General features: G+C 40.4%; 1 protein-coding gene across 7 annotated transcripts in view; it reads right to left on the reverse strand.

Annotated features, from left to right (window-relative positions):
• Positions 1–16,920, reverse strand: part of LOC147025119 (uncharacterized) — a 135,162-nt gene that overhangs the window by 78,913 nt on the left and 39,329 nt on the right. For all 7 annotated transcript variants that reach the window (XM_085885749.1, XM_085885754.1, XM_085885751.1 and 4 more), the window contains exons 28-39: positions 15,937–16,059; positions 15,713–15,832; positions 12,856–12,984; positions 11,437–11,556; positions 3,492–3,617; positions 3,222–3,341; positions 2,784–2,909; positions 2,367–2,486; positions 2,117–2,242; positions 1,888–2,007; positions 1,657–1,776; positions 1,441–1,560 (exon numbers count right to left, since the gene is read on the reverse strand). In XM_085885749.1, coding sequence (XP_085741875.1) covers positions 1,441–1,560; positions 1,657–1,776; positions 1,888–2,007; positions 2,117–2,242; positions 2,367–2,486; positions 2,784–2,909; positions 3,222–3,341; positions 3,492–3,617; positions 11,437–11,556; positions 12,856–12,984; positions 15,713–15,832; positions 15,937–16,059 — 1,470 coding nt within the window. The remainder of the gene's footprint in view (positions 1–1,440; positions 1,561–1,656; positions 1,777–1,887; positions 2,008–2,116; positions 2,243–2,366; positions 2,487–2,783; positions 2,910–3,221; positions 3,342–3,491; positions 3,618–11,436; positions 11,557–12,855; positions 12,985–15,712; positions 15,833–15,936; positions 16,060–16,920) is intronic.

Genomic DNA, 16,920 nt, shown 5'->3' on the forward strand with positions numbered 1-16,920 from the left:
GGGTCCTAGGATCCCAAGCCCACCACCCTAACCATTAAGTCAACACCAGGCATAATAATAATAATAATAATAATAATAATAATAATAATAATAATAATAATAATAATAATAATAATAATGAATGTATAATTCCCACCCGAGCCCAAGCACATCTGGGCTTGGTGAAAGGCAAGCTAATGCTCAAGCAGTACATGCAGCAGGTGGGTATGTCACAAGGTCTTTAAGACCAATAAAAATTTGGTCCAATGGACCAATGGGCTCAGTGGTCATATAAACTCACGTGTGTACGTGTATACAGTGTGTGTACTGTGTGTACGTGGCTGCTCATGTGTGTGTAATATACTCCAGTGTACTCCCCCTTTTACTTTAATATATATATATATATATATATATATATATATATATATATATATATATATATATATATATTTAATGACATATTTTCTAATGATTTTAAAGTAGAAAGTAATTACATCTCTCGCTTTTGGATTCTCATACTGCTGATTTTGATTTTAATTGATTTGTGGTATGATGTTGCTGCTGTCCTCTTCTTATGTTTTATATTAATTTTCCTTGAGAAAACCTGTCCCTGCCTTGTGGTCTTCACACTTTTTAGCTCTCTATTTATTTGAACCCTATAATATAGCCTGGCTCCCAGGCTGAGTTTTCCTTTTCCCCTTATTTAATCACATTTACCCTGGTTTCCCCCTTTCTTGTGTTCACATTATCTCTGTTTCCACATAGTGATGTGCTACTTGCACCTATTCTCGCATCCTCCTCATGGCTTTATGCTGTAATCACCCTCCTATGGTGTCTCTCGTGCCCGATGGTCATGATATTTTATAATGTAAATTGTTAGTATTTCTCGTCATGTACTCATTAATCCTCAGAATGTGGAGGTGACATGCCTTTATTGTGTAGTTTCTTTCTTAATTGTTGACATGTCACATGTATAATGGGGATGGTTTACTCTTTGTGGTTTGCATTGTTCAAGTCTGTTTGTGAATTAATTTGTCACATCAGTCCTTTATTATAATGTCGCTTTTATTTGCATGTTAATTAGTATGCAATTTAATTCTATTACAATGCACTATTTTGCAGCCATGTCCCTTTTCTCCATGTTTAAATGTTTATGTTCGGATGAATAAAACCATTTACCTACCTACCCAACCATTTCATCTTAATACATTTGTCAATCATACACTGTATATGCATTTTCAAATCACAATTTTCAGAAAAGAGATGATTGTCCAACATCATGGTATTTCCGAAAGCATTACATGTTCAGAGTAAAATTAGGGTAAATGACGCATTTACAAATCTTACATGAACCGTAGACAAATCAGTTGATCAAATGTGAGACAATCCTCAAAAGTTTACCACAATTTTCCTGAGTATGCTCTGACCTTATGTGGCTACACTCTGCACTGAACTCCATACCTGTGCAGGTCTGTCCATTTCCAGTGAATCCATTCGTGCAGGTACAGCTGTACGAGCCATTTTTGTCGAGGCAAAGCGCATCGTCATCGCATTGATTTTCACCCAAACACTCGTTGACGTCTAAGGGAAGAGTGCAAAGGGGCCATGACATTACAATCAGCGTAGTAAAGAAATGATGAACAATGACGGCATGCGGGTGCTCACTCATTCACTTACTCAGACACTGCATATTGCTTCCCAGAACGTAGCCTGATCTACAGGAACAAAGGTAGCTCCCTGGTGTGTTGTGGCAGTTATGACTGCAACCACCATTATTCGATGAACATTCATTGACGTCTGCAGGATAAAGTAAAGCACAAACTCATTCATTCCAAAACAAATACTTACTTTATTAATGTTACAACCAAAATTGGAATTATGATCAATGTTGGTTTGCATTCTACCTACCGGAGCAGGATGCTCCATTTCCCACGTAACCAACCAGGCAGGTGCATTCGTATGCACTCACTGTATTTGTGCAGGTGGCATTCGGGTGGCATGGATTTGTACCAGAACACTCATCGATGTCTGAAAAAGACGAGGACGGGGCATATATGTTCAGCACACAAACATTGTGTCAGAACCAGGAAGTTATTTTCAATTGTAGACAATTTGAGAAAAGGGCAAACTGGCTTACCCACACACTGGCTCTGACTTCCTGGGGAAAACTGGTGACCATGGTGGCAGGTGCAAGCAAAGCTTCCATCTTCGTTATTGCACAGGTGGTTACAGCCTCCGTTACTAGTGGAACACTCGTTGATATCTGCACCAAAGGCAATTTTGTTAGTTTGTTCACAATGGCTATAAGCTTATACACGTTCTTGCTTTAGATACGTTTGTAATGCGATGAGTTAACAGATGCATAAACGATAATTTGCTTTTCACACCTGAGCAATGCAATCCAGTTCCAGAGTATCCTGGCTTACAGATGCAGCTGTATGAGCCTGCCGTGTTGAAGCAGTTGGCATTAGAGTGGCAACGATTTTCGCTGGAGCACTCATCGATATCTGAAGAACAGGACAGTCATATCACAAAGAGCCTTGCTTCATGTCATCAAGATATGGTGATGGGTTTCCAATTCAAACTCAAGTCCCCTATTACCACCAAATTTATGTTGAGAAGTTCAAGTCAAAGCAATAATAAATAATCTGTGTTTACAACAGACTCAGAAGCCCCTGTGTCCTAAGTTTCCTTGTGATGACAGGAATCAATACTTACCAGTAATTAAAAGGTAAGACAGTACATGATTCAGATGGTTATGTTGTGATGATTCTATTTTTGTGTCGGAGAACTTTCGTACTTACCCACACACATAATCTTGCTGCCTGGAGAGAATTCAAAGCCAGTCTGGCAGGAACAATGGAATCCACCACCAGTGTTGTGACATTTTTGATTGCAGCCTCCATTTGAAACTGAACATTCGTTTATATCTAAGGAACAACAAATTCGAACAATCCACTTATTCAGGTGTCCATGCTCCATTTTATTATTCCTTTTTTAAAAACTTATCTTACACAAAATGTGTACCATAAATTTAAAGGTGGCAACGTTAAGCACCATATCGTAAAGGTTCTTCGTACATTGTGTCAGCCATTATTCCTCTGTAGTGCTGTCTCAAGTCATCGATTCATTTTGAGATGACCATGCTCACTCTCAACTCAATTAAGTGTTATATTTTAATCCACGAGTTCGATTTCTCAGTTACTGTCAGAAGGTTTGACTTATTTAGCATTCCTACTCACCAATGCAAGACTTTCCATTTCCCTTGAAGCCAGACTTGCAGGCACAGCTAAATGATCCTATTGTGTTTGTGCATGTCGCGTTAGGATGGCACTCTCTGAGCGAAGCACACTCATCAATGTCTGAAAAGGGGTATGCAAGACACACATATTCAATAGGACATTAAATATTCCATTCTTGACTTGTAGGAAGAGCCAGCGATCTGAAATTGAATCAGTAAGTATATACTGAGACACAGAGATAAGGAATGAAGAAAAGATTGCTTAACCTACCAGTGCACTCGTTCTGATTTCCAGTAGTGAACTCGTAACCAGTGTTGCATGAGCAAGAGAAATTGCCAACAGTGTTGTTGCAAACTTGACTGCAACCTCCGTTTCTTTCTTGGCACTCGTTTATGTCTGAAAAATATACAAACAAGAGCAAGAATTGCTTTGCAATAAATATCTCTGAACGATGTGATATTTTTCAAGTCAAAAAAGGGCATAACTCTGTGAAAAAAGAAATTGACGAAATGCCCTGAAACTTGTTCTGCAACTTATCATAATAAAGCCATGCACCAAGTTTCGGTTGAATATGTTAAAGGGTATGGGAAAAATTCTGAAAAACCACGGGTGGGACGAATGAAAAGTAAACCTATAAACCCCCTCCGGTGAAACCAGACGGCGACTAATAAGCAGCTGGATAAAACAAACAGTAAAGTATGTGATGGACAACAGACAGCATGATAATTGTTTTGAGCTTGATGGGGAGATAGCTTGAAGTATGTTAGGGTGAGAAAATAAAGATGGGGTTGTTTGGTGTACTTGGTCCTTTCTGCTAATTGTTGTGATCTTTTGACAATTCCTGTGCACTCCATACTTGAAAGACAACATTGTGAAAATATGTTGATGACCCCATACATAGGGTCATCGGTAAGGTGTCATCAATGACGCATGAAAATATGTCCACTGGAATACATAAGCATTTGTCGACGAATGCTGTAGTCTTCACAAGCCAGTGTCATAAAATCTACATTCAAGACATCAGAAGCAAGAAACAAGTTGATGATTTCCCAAATTTCATCGGAGGTGCAAAAAGCCTGGTGTGGTTAGGGTGGCGGCTTGGGATCCTAGGGTCCTGAGTTCAAGCCTCGTTGGGCCGCTGAATTAATACACCAGGAGGTTGACTCAGCCTATCATCCTTCCGAGGTCGGCAAAATGAGCAACAGTGCACTGGTAAGGGGGACACTGCATCAGCGGCATAGCCGCGTCCCAACCACTGATGCAACCAGCAGCCACAGGCTGCACTCGATAGAGAGAGATCAGAGGTGCAGCAAGTGGCTTGCTGAAAGAGCTCTTAGAGTAAATTAGAAGGAACAAGAACCTTTAAGAGGTAGAAGTGGTTATTTAAGTTTTCTAGATCCCTGGACTCGATGGCATCTTCGTGCCTTGCATCTCCAAAGAATGGTCCAGAGGATCAACCCAAGATCAAGAGCATGCCAGAGCACTGCTGATGAGATTGCCCAGGGCTGGAGAGCGTATGACCACATGCACAGAAATCCTGAGAGCCAAGTTAAATGAGAGCCGAGTCACTCAATGCATGGAACACCTTGGTGGGTGGACGTAGCACAAGCCTAGACCAGATATGGAGGTGCCACAGAGCAATGAAGCCACAAGTACATTCATGTGGCATATCATGAACACAGGCACACCTCGGAGACACATTGTCACAACCCACTGAGACAGATGACAATTGTAAAGCCACTGCCTGCAGCACACATGGCTGAATCAAGTGACATTTATCTTTTACTCGAGCAAGGATCAGGTAATATGGTCATCCATTGTCCATTCTTGTCCTTTTGCTCACTTTGAAGCCATACGACTCTGCCTCTTCTTTGAGCTATGTTCACCTGGATGCACTTTAGCTTAATCTGACCTTTAAATAAATATTAAAAGCTTTTCCAGCAAGCTATTCTTCCCGAATTATTGTGCTCTTGTTCTGTGCTTGTCCGTCTGTGCAGGGAAGTTTGGATATATATATATATATATATATATATATATATATATATATATATATATATATATATATATATATATATATATATATATATATATGACTATACTGTTCGAGTTCCTCTGGAAAGAGTGGAGATACTGAGTCTGATCGCTGATTACCGAGTACGTCCATTTTGTTGTTTGTGTTGAAACGATGTATTGCTTTTATTACTTCTGCCACCGGAGGTGAAGGAGATTATGTTTTCACCCTCTTTGTCTGTTTGTTACTTGCAAAATAGATTTTTCAAGTACATTAGTCAGTCGATTTTGTTATTCTGTCTGTCTGTCAATCGCCTACAGGTCACAGATTTAAACCGATCTTCATGAAACTTTACCACATGGTCGAGTTTGGCATAAGCAAGAAGCCGATTGGTTTTGAGGTCAAAATGTCAACAGAGGCCAAAGGTCAACAACTTTGGTGAGATTTCCAAAATCGTCAATTTCCATCCGATTGACTTAAAATTTGAAGAGGATTTATATTTCAGGTCATTGAATTCAATGAGCCAATTATTTTTGAAGACAACATCGACCAAAAGGTCAACATAGGCCATAAGGTCAACATAGGCCGAATTTCTAAAATTGTCACTTTTCATTTGATTGACTTGGAATTTGAAGAGGAGTTGCAAATTTGGTCATTGAATTCAACCACCAATTATTTTATTGTTGAGATCAAGCATGTTTTATGGATTTTGCAAGTGTCGTGTTCTGCATGACGTCTTCTTCTTGTTTGTTTGTCTGTCTGTCCGTCTGTGTGCAGGATATCTAAAAAAAAAGTTGTGGATGGATCTAGATGAAATTTGGTGGTCAGGTTGGGTGTGTGACAAGGACAAATTGATTCGATTTTGGTGAAGATCCGAATCCGGATCTGGATTCGAGAATTATTTAATTTTTTCGTGATTCTTCACCATTGAGCGATCGGGCTAAACCGATATATAAAATGATATTTCAAAAATGTATTGGGCCCGATATGTTCTTGGGGATCAGGCATTACATGGCGGAGGAATACGCTCTACCTCGTGCCCTTCTAGTTTATTTTGGTTTGCTAAGTTTTGAGAACATCTTGATGCTGTATTGTTTACACACCGCATGGTGGGGTTTTCAAAAAGTAAATCATGTGGCTGCCATTTCTCTGTCGGTGGGACTTGCTGACATTCATTTTTCCCCTTTAACCAATTTTTGTGCTGTGTATATATACTAGCTGTGTGCTAAATATATACGATACGAACTGTGTATATATACGAACCAAATATACTAGCTGTGCCTACTCATTGCTTCGCTGATAGGTTTAATCAAAAGACCGAATGTTGTACTTCACAAACATATTGCACGTCGAACTGTGAATCTCAATGAGGATGTAAAGTGAGGATGAGGCGGCTTGGGATCCAAAAGGTCCTGAGTTCAAGCCCTGTTGGGCCACTGAATTAATAGACCAGGGGGTTGACTCAGCCTGTCATCCTTCCGAGGTCGGCGAAATGAGTACCAGTGCACTGGGCTGGTGTATACCCCGGTTAAAATAGGTGTACCATATCCCTGTGTCGTAAGAGGCGACCAGGGTTGCGTCAGGAAGGGCATCTGGCGTAAAACATTTGCCAAATCACTATGCGGATCATACGGATAATCCGCTGTGGCGACCCCGAAAGGGAGCAGCCGAAAGAAGAAGAAGAAGATATATATATATATATATATATATATATATATATATATATATATATATATATATATATATATATATATATATATATATATATATATATATACACGAGTACTAATGCCCAGCGTTGCTCGGGCTTTCTTGCAAATTTCCTGAATAGCTGTTAGCGGTTAGCAGTTAGGGGTTAGCGGTGAGGGGTCAGCAGTTAGGGTTAGGGTTAGCGGTTAGGGTTAGCGGTTCGGGTTAGCGGTTATGGTTAGCGGTTAGGGTTAGCGGTTAGGGGTTAGCGGTTAGGGGTTAGGGTTAGCGGTTAGGGTTCACTGTTAGGGTTAGGGTTAGGGTTAGCTGTTAGGGTTAGGGTTAGTGTTCGGATAGCTAACCCAAACCGTAACACTAACCCAAACCCTAACCCTAACAGCTTGGCGTAGCGGAGGTAAACAGCGCCCAGGGCAAAGTGGAAATTTGCGTCCCCCCATAGGCCTTAAACTTGAGTGGATTTGAATGGAAAATCCCATAAGGGATATCGATTTATCGATTTTTTTGAATATCAGAAGCGTTATGGGAAAAAATTTATAGCCAATGACCCAAGTTGGACCAAAAGCCATAATCGTACCAAATTTGAATGGAATCCGTTGGAGTTTGTGGAAATGCATCAAAACGAATTTTGAGGGGCCTCTTAAGGAAGACAATAATATCATATTTTATAGTATATGTGCCAAATCTTGTTTCATTTCATGCAGCAACAACAATCTGGTGGTGGAACAAAGAAAGGGGCGTGCCGAAATATTAATATATATATATATATATATATATATATATATATATATATATATATATATATATATATATATACATAAATATATATATATATATATCTATATATATATATATATATATATATATACATAAATATATATATATATATATATATATATATATATATATATATATATATATATATATATATATATATATATATATATATATATATATACACAAATATATATATATATATATATATATATATATATATATATATATATATATATATATACACAAATATATATATATATATATATATATATATATATATATATATATATATATATATATATATATATATATATATATAGTTGCAGCGTGAGTGAACGAGCAGTGGCCGTTTGAATACTTAACGATTAAAGAGGAATTCTTGACATTGTAGCCACTGAAATCCACATCAGTGGAGGTGATATGAACAACAAGGTCAATAATTATTTTGCAGAAAGGAAATTGTATTTGGCGAAGCTCATCGCAATAACAACCGATGGCGCGCCAGCGATGATCAGGCATCATGCCGGTTTCATCGTAACATGTAAAGCAGACTGTGATTTCCCTTGTTTCTTGAACTACCACTGGGACGTTGGGTGACATGCCAGACATGCCAGACATGAAATCGGAGCCATGTCCCTGGACATATCACGTGCTTTTGACACTGTCTGGCACCCTGCCTTGCTCACCAAACTCTCTTCCTATGGTATCCAAGGCCATCTCCACTCATGACTCACAGACTTCCTCTCCTGTCGCAGTCAACGTGTGGCCCTAAATGGAGTTCTTTCATCCCCTCTTCCTGTCCAGGCTGGAGTTCCTCAAGGTAGCGTTCTGGACCCTGTTCTTTTTTTCTGGTTTTCAACAATGATCTCTCCGACTCTCTGGAAAATCCTCTTTATCTCTTTGCTGATGACTCCACCCGCTGCCGTACCATCTGTCATCCCTCAGACCGGCAAGCAGCAGCTTCTTTGCTCACTGCAGATCTGGGTAAAATCACAAACTGGTCCAACACGTGGAACATGTCTTTCAATTCAGACAAATCTCACTCTCAATATGTCTCTCCAAAAAGTCCATTTGGAAAACCCCACCATCTATTTTCTCAACAATCCTCAAATCTCAATCAATCCTTTCATTCAAGCTTCTGGGTCTCACTTTCTGCCATGATCTTTCCTGGGAAAGCCACATTTCCAATCTGGCCTCCAAAGCCAGTCGCCGACTGGGAATCCTCCATCATGCAAAGTCCTTCCTCAGCCCACCTACAAAGCTTTCCTCCCCAGCCTGATGGAGTACTGCTCTCCCATCTGTGCTGGTGCTCCTGCCTCTCAGCTTTACCCTGTGGAAACCAAGGCATTTAGGATCATTGGTATCTCCCGCGGTGAGTCTGAGTCTTTGGGCCTCTCACTCTCTCACTGCAGACAGGTCGGTGGTCTTTCCGTCTTCTGCGGTCTCCTCCCTCGTCTCACCCTCCCTGCTCTCTCTGCGATTTGTCCCAACCACATTTCCGCAGGTCGCTCAAGGTCAGCCAGCAACCGCTTCTGGTAAAACTACGAAAATCACGAATCACTGCTCACCTTCACTCTTTCATTCCTCATTTTTTTCCGCCTTTGGAATAAACTCCCTCATACTCTCTTCAATCCCATTTTCCCTCCAGGCCTTCAAAATAGCCGTTCACCACCACCTCTTTTCCCCATCTTACCATCTTACCCTCATCCAAAACGTCAATCTTTTCTACCCCCATTAATGCACCCCAAACCTGCCTCCTTCAAATTCCCTGCTTTCCTTCCTGAAAGTCCCTGTAATGTGCATCTTGTATTCCCCATGTTCCCAGCCCCATTCCTCTCCCTTCCACACATCTCCTAATGTCCCTGTTCCCCACTGTTTTGTCCTTCCCTCTCCCACCCCTCTTGTCTCTTGTCCCCCTTGTTGTGCGTTATGTGTTTGCTCTCATACGAGCCTCGACAATGTATACACAAAAAAACCCAAAAAAAAACAAACAAACATGATTAATCAAAGCTTTCAAGTCGAAAGTTAACCTTCTGATACAACAAGTCCAGAAAAGGAGAATGCAACATTTTCCTTCTGTGCTCCAAACTCTTGCAGAAAATGAGGTTTCTGTTGGAATTGTGGACATTGACGAGTACAGTGATTTCCTAATCAGGCTTGGCCAAGAGTTCAACAACAGATTTAATGATTTTGAGGAGATGGAGCCCTGTGTGATGTTCACTTAAAACCCCTTTGTGGATGTTGATGTCAATGACATTTCCAAACAAATTAGTGTGCTGTTTGACCTTGATTGCATCCCTTTGAAAATGGAGATTAAATTATCAGCCTTCAAAATGACATTCAGTAGAAATCAAGGCAATCTGCCACAAATTTCTGGAGTCTCCTGGATACTGATAAGTACAGCAACATCCGCAAATTAGCAATGAAAATGGCTTCCCTATTTGGCTCGACCTATCTTTATGAATCCACCTTTTCCGACATGAACTGCATCAAATCTAAATTTCGAACCCGTCTGACAGATGAGCATCTAGAGGACTCCATCACAGTTGCCCTGTCAGGATACACACCAGATTACACAGCACGTACTGGTGGACAGCTTGCAGTGTCAAGTTTCACACTAAAGTAAAGGTAAAGATCAATTTTCCTTCTCTTTAAATATGTATTTTTGTAAATGAACTGTACTTACGAAATTTGTACCCTTATCAATTCACATACAGTATTTTCAATTTATGTTTTAGGAGCTCTTGAAATATTTCATTCATCAAAAGTAGCTCGCATTGAAAAGAAGATTGGCGACCGCTGGAATAGAGCTTCATGGATGGACAAATGGATGGATACTTCTCCGTTTAGGAGTGGACTGAAAAAAAAATTATTTTGCCAAAATGCCTTGGCTGTGGTTCTTTGGTTATGTAAGTTTAGGCTGGCCATGCACTAACCAATTAACTAATTCCACGAGACCGATACAGCAGTGGGATAAGCGACTGGAGAACCTTAACCCATCCAAGCCCATTTTTGCAACATAGTTCAATGTGAGCGCTGGCCACAAAGGGGGGAGAAAATATCCTCACCCTGCAGCACAACAAACTGGTTGCAATATTGAATGCAAAACGCAACCTCAAATTAAAAGTACAAAAACCAACGCTGATTAATAACCCTCAATAATTCCATAATCACCTTTATTTGTGATGACAAAACTGTAAACCATCCATAATCACATAGATCACCTTGTGCTGGGACTATAAAATTGTGAACAAGTCCAATTTTTTTCAATATATACGCATGCACATTTATTTTTATATATATATATATATATATATATATATATATATATATATATATATATATATATATATATATATATATATATATATATATATATATATATCCACCTTTGCTATACAATATTAGTTATTAGTTCTTCATCTGCCATTGTTTGAACTCTTTTCATTTTGTTATTTTATGCGCACAAAAAAAAATCATCAACATATTTTAAAATAAAAACTACAAAGCAGAAGTTTCAAGGGACAAGGAGAATTCGGGCTGAAGGTGAATATGTTAATTATATTTTTATTTTTTATGTTTGAGGATGTGTCGGGGCCCAAATTCACGTAGAAAAAGTATTTGAAAAATGCTCAACAATCCATGTATGAATGGTGACACGACACTCGCTCACCTTATGGAATATAGAGCATCACTTTTACAAAGCAAAATTTTACAAACCTGTGCATGATCGTCCGTCGCCACTGTAGCCCTGTTGGCAGGTGCAGCTGTATGAGCCCAGGTTATTTTGGCAGATTGCATTTATATGGCAAGGATTTTGATCGGAGCACTCATCAATGTCTGTAGAAGAAAATACATTTTTGTATGCAGAGTTCAAGGCTCACTCAAACAAGAGATGAAGAACAGAGAAAGGATTGATAAGAAACAGCCCAAAATCAGGATGCATTTTCATGGAAATGTGAAAAATATCAACACAGAAGTAAATATGCAAAATGTTTCGTATAATGTGACGAAGTTCTGAAAATATCTCCTACAGAAACTCGTTAAGACAAAGTCTTTGGGATTAATTTCTCCAGAATGAGAGCAAAATAATGACGTATTATTTCAAACTTATAATAATGACATAAAATAATGACTTATATAATGTTAATTATATTATTGCAGAGAAATTTGTCTCAAAGACTGTTTGCCTCAAGGAGAATGACAAATGACATGAAAAATTTTATATGAATTAGTCCAAGGAATCACAACTTTTGTATATATACACGATAACACCCAATATATATATATATATATATATATATATATATATATATATATATATATATATATATATATATATATATATATATATATATATATATATATATATATATATATATATATATATATATATATACACATAAACATACATACATGTACTGAGAGGAGACCCCATTACTGTAGTGGGGGTACCACCAGGGGGTAGCAAAACAGTTCTGAGGGTAGCCAGGAAAAATTTAATTTTTAAAAAGGCTCTTCCTCCTCAACTACTGCATAGGCTCCACCTATTCGGCATGAGCTTAGCAGAGCTCCAGTCCCCGACTTACCAGAGGATTGTACTGCAGCCAATACTGGGAAGAGAATTTGATTCTCAATTTTATGTGCCAGTCCATCCCAGAAATGTTCCCTCTCAACCCCTTGTGTCCACTCCTGACCCCGATTCCTCCCAACACCCATTGTTTGCCCGCCTCCCTCCATCTTGGCCTTCGGCTCTGCTGTTGGTGTTTCTCCCCTGTCTCTGCTGTTCCTTTTGTCCTGTTGTGTCCTGGTCCATTCAGTTTATGAGCACAAGGTCTTCCACGAGCCTCGACTATGCATACAAAAAAAAAACGTTTCCGATTACCGTCCCATGTCCAAGTTCCAAAACGTCCCATGTCCTTTTTCTCAAGACTGCGTGGGGTAAGGTGTTCTATGAACTCTCTAGTTTTCTTGTTAATGATTAACACTTTATATTATATTAGTGAAAATAAATGTTGGCATGTCTTGGACTTTGTAGATATTTTGTAGGTATAAATGTTTAAATGGCCCTCATACCCACTTGTGACAATATGTTGGTGAAGGAACCAATTGGCTTTCGACCAAGACCTGAAGACTTACCCAAGCACTGTTCTTCAGTCGTGTTCGTTGAAAACTTGTATCCGATTCGGCAGGAGCAAGAGAATCCCCCCTCTGTATTGATGCACAGTTGACTGCAGCCCCCATTATTTTCCGCACACTCGTCAACATCTAAGATAGCAGAAACAAGTTCATAACATAACGGTGATAAAATAAACAATTTCAGCCTCAATTCAAAAGAAATTATCTTAAATTTAAATTTTCGTGCAAATATTAAAATACCAAGATTCCATACTTGTTCAAAATGCATTTACTTAATTTCCAAAATGAGCAGGCACCCACCTTCGGCCCATCTACACCAACCTTCGGTGGGCAAAGTGCTGCAGCACATTCTTGGAAATGTACTTAATAATTTTTGAAAGATATTTTATTGATCACAACATATCATACTCCAGACATCATACACATGAAGAAAGCGGGTGATAAAGATGCCGCACCATAATCACCAATATTGTACTCACCGCTGTCAAAGATGGAAGGATTGAGAAGAATAGGATGAGTGACGAGGTAAGGAAAGTGTGTGATAAAGACGTTGCGTGACCTCGATAGACCATTGCTTGCTCATGCGGATAGACGCGATAACACCCAATTGGTCGGTGACACCACCAGTCGATGAGTGAATTGAGGTGACATAGTGACAGCCACACAACCTCTATTTATTTCAGTAGATCTATCTCACTAGCAAAGGTACCCATCCCCAGTGATGGGAAATGCAATAAAAAGTATCCATCCCCAGTGATGACAAAAGTTTACGTTAACCTTTCAATATATAATTACTTTATAGATTTAAAAAAGGTCAATTGTGTTGTACTCTTGGTTTCACTCAGAGCCAAAGCTCTGAGCTACTTAAACCACCCACTGCAAAATGGTAATGCAACATCGGGCAGCGAAGGGTGGATTTGTCTAAAAAGAGGACAAAATATAACTGTTTTAATCCAGATGTTCATGTTGATTTTAAAGATTACTGGAATGGACAATACGGTAATTGATGATATTGCATCAAGAAAAGTGAAATTAAAATGCAAAATAACCAATCAGCAGCTTTTTTCAAATGCAGTGCAGGAAGCGGCCGCCGTAAATGCGAGACAGACGAATGCACGGACAGACAATTTCAATGTCTAAGTAGTTCATCAAGGTTGCTTTTTTATGACCTTTCAATACAGGGAAATGTTACATTATTTCGAATGATATTGTTACGAATCTGACAGCCATAAGCACTCAACACTCACGTCCCTGTAGCTCAGTCATTTCGTTTAGTAAATGTGGATAGATAGCTCCCTTTCCCCTATGTCTAATGGGAATTAAGTGTACGTACGATGTGAAGTTATTTTATAGATAGGATTTTTACCCCAACAACCCCAACAACACCAACAACAACGGCATCCTCCTTGGCTTCCTTCCACCATCGGCCTTTCTGACGCACATACATGCCGAGCACCTGTGGGCGGAGTTCCATTGGCAACCGACGCATTGGCTCCGCTCCAGGGTCGAGCAAGACATGTTGCCTTCAGCCAATGGGCAAAGTGTGAGAGACGTATGCTGCGTTCCGGCCAATACGGAGGCACGTCGCCCGAAGAAGGAGGAATGCCTCTCAGAGGGGACGAAGCTCGCCACGCCCCCCGGATGAATCACAAACGGCGAGCGGATCGCCTGAGACGAACCGGCCAATTCGGAGGAGAGTTGCGTTGAGGTGGGTTCCCCGCCCCCACCCCATGCAGGGGGGGGGCGGGGGAAGGGGGGGTTAAGAGAAGCGCGGGTGTGTGCGAAGAGGTCCTTTTTCCCTTGAGCCTGTCCCACGGAGGATCACCTGCCTGCGAGTCTATCCCTCCGATAATCGCTTGCCTGTCTTGTCTGCTGGCGCTCGCTGTCTCGTTGCTTGCCGGAGGAGCGTGCTGCAGCCCGACGCTACCCTCCATAACCGGTGCTTGCAGCAGCATCGAGTTGCGGGTTTGAGTCCCGCCGAGCCGGATCGTCAAGGGCCGCACAAGGCGGGAAGGTCCAAGCTAACTTCTTACCTCTAGCTCACCTCCCTCCGAGCTGGGGGTATCAATAAAGACCCAACGGGGTCCATTTATTTTTGGGGGTGTGTGTCTGGTGTGGGCCAGTCCTTTAAGTAGCACCTGTATAAGTGCTTGTGTATAAATTTCCATTTCTTTTATATTCGGATAACTCTGCCCTTACGTGCTCCCCTCATCCCCCGATTATTGTAAATAAATTCCCCTCTTGTTGAATGTCCCAGCTCGTTCCCTGTCATTTCTTTTATTGTCTTCGCACGGTGAGTGTTGAGGAATAGCGAAGCAGTAAATTGTTCATTTGGACCGATAGGCCTCGGTTACTATCCGCTCGGGTTACACACGATTCGAGCACGGTAACGGCTCGTTCCGCTTGAGGTCTGTCGAGGGTGTTAATTCCCCGGTAGCTTTGCCACGTGGGTAATTAGGTATGTTGAAGTTTGGCAATTAACCCTACCCCACGCGGTTGAATTATTGGCGATTCTTGGTCCTGTAAGACACCCATGCCTTCCGGACTTATCCGAGGGTCACGACCTAAATTCCGGTGTGTTCAGTGGAGCCGACTCTAGTGCTCCCTCCAGCGGTCGTGCTCACCACTGATACGCGGCCCCACAACAATATAACCCTTAATCAACAAAGACAAACACCATGCAGGCTGAAGAACCTCAGACTGAAAATGTGCTTCAGAGTGAAACGTGACAAAAAAAAAAGTATGGAACAGAGAGCAGTCAGAGATCACCACCACCTTTTGATCAGACACGTGAAATCATATTCATGTTCCTTTGACAAAAGGTGGCTGAATGGAACAAAATGTTTCCGTTGTTTACCTGAACAATTGCTCCCATCTGTCGAGTATCCTGGTCCACACAGGCAGCTGTAAGAACCCTCTGAGTTGTGGCAGACGGCATTAGGAGAGCACAGGTGTTGGTTTGAGCACTCGTTCACATCTGTCGACATAAACAGGGAAATACATCATCCGGACTTCCATTGAGTTCTGAAAAAACATACGATTGAGGTGCAGATTAAATGAGGTAAGAAACAGTATACTCACCAACACAATGAGTCTTATTTAATGTAAGCTGATACCCGGGGAGGCACGAGCATGAGAAGCTCCCCTTGGTGTTGTGACAGTGTTGGTTGCATCCGCCATTGTTCGATTCACATTCATTGATGTCTGAGGGAAGAAAAATGGCCGTTTCGTTCACTTTTAATCACATTAACAAATCCCTTCCTGTGCAGAAAGTACGAGAAATGCTCAACATTAAATTCCTACGATGACAAGGAATTAAAAGGTATTGTATATTTTGAGCCTCAGCGAAGAATTTCTGATCGTGCCATTTCATTTCTATCGTTTCATCAAATTATTTGGCCATTTTGAGGTAAAAACAAGCTCGAATGAGATAAGATCCTGGTCCTCTTAATGATGACGTTATAAAAATGAATATGACGTCATTGTGATGTATCAGGTTTGCGATAAATTATCCGTGCTAATGCCCGGCTTGATTCCCGCAAACAAAATTTAAAAAGCTTGCCTAGTTTCGGAGATAATGGTATTGGCGATTTCCATTAGCGGCGATATTATGAAGTCAACTTTTTTTCTAGGAAGAATTTCCAAAATCGGAGATGGTTACTGCCTGCGCGTGGGCTTTCTGCATATACATGGCAAGTTTCACGAAGATCCGATGAAAACTCTGGGTTGTGAAACAAAAAATGTCAAAAAATAGGAATGACGTCATAAAAATTGACATGACGTCATAGTGATGTATCATATGTGCGGTAATTCATCTCTGCTAATGCCCTGTTCGATTCCCGCAAACATAATTCAAAAAGCTTGCCTAGTTTCGGAGATAATTTTTTAGGTGATTTCCATTAGTGGAGATATTTTGACGTCATAACTTTTTTTCTAGGAGGAATTTTCAAAATCGGAGATGGTTACTGTCTGTGCAGGGTATTTTTACATATATGCACCAAGTTTCAGGAAGTTTCGATGAAAACTGTAGGCTGTGAAACAAAAAAGTCCACAAGAAGAACAACG

The sequence above is a fragment of the Eptatretus burgeri genome, chromosome 6 (genome assembly GCF_056783735.1).
Source record: "Eptatretus burgeri isolate ZD-2024b chromosome 6, Ebu_testis_v1, whole genome shotgun sequence".
Classification (NCBI taxonomy): domain Eukaryota; kingdom Metazoa; phylum Chordata; class Myxini; order Myxiniformes; family Myxinidae; genus Eptatretus; species Eptatretus burgeri.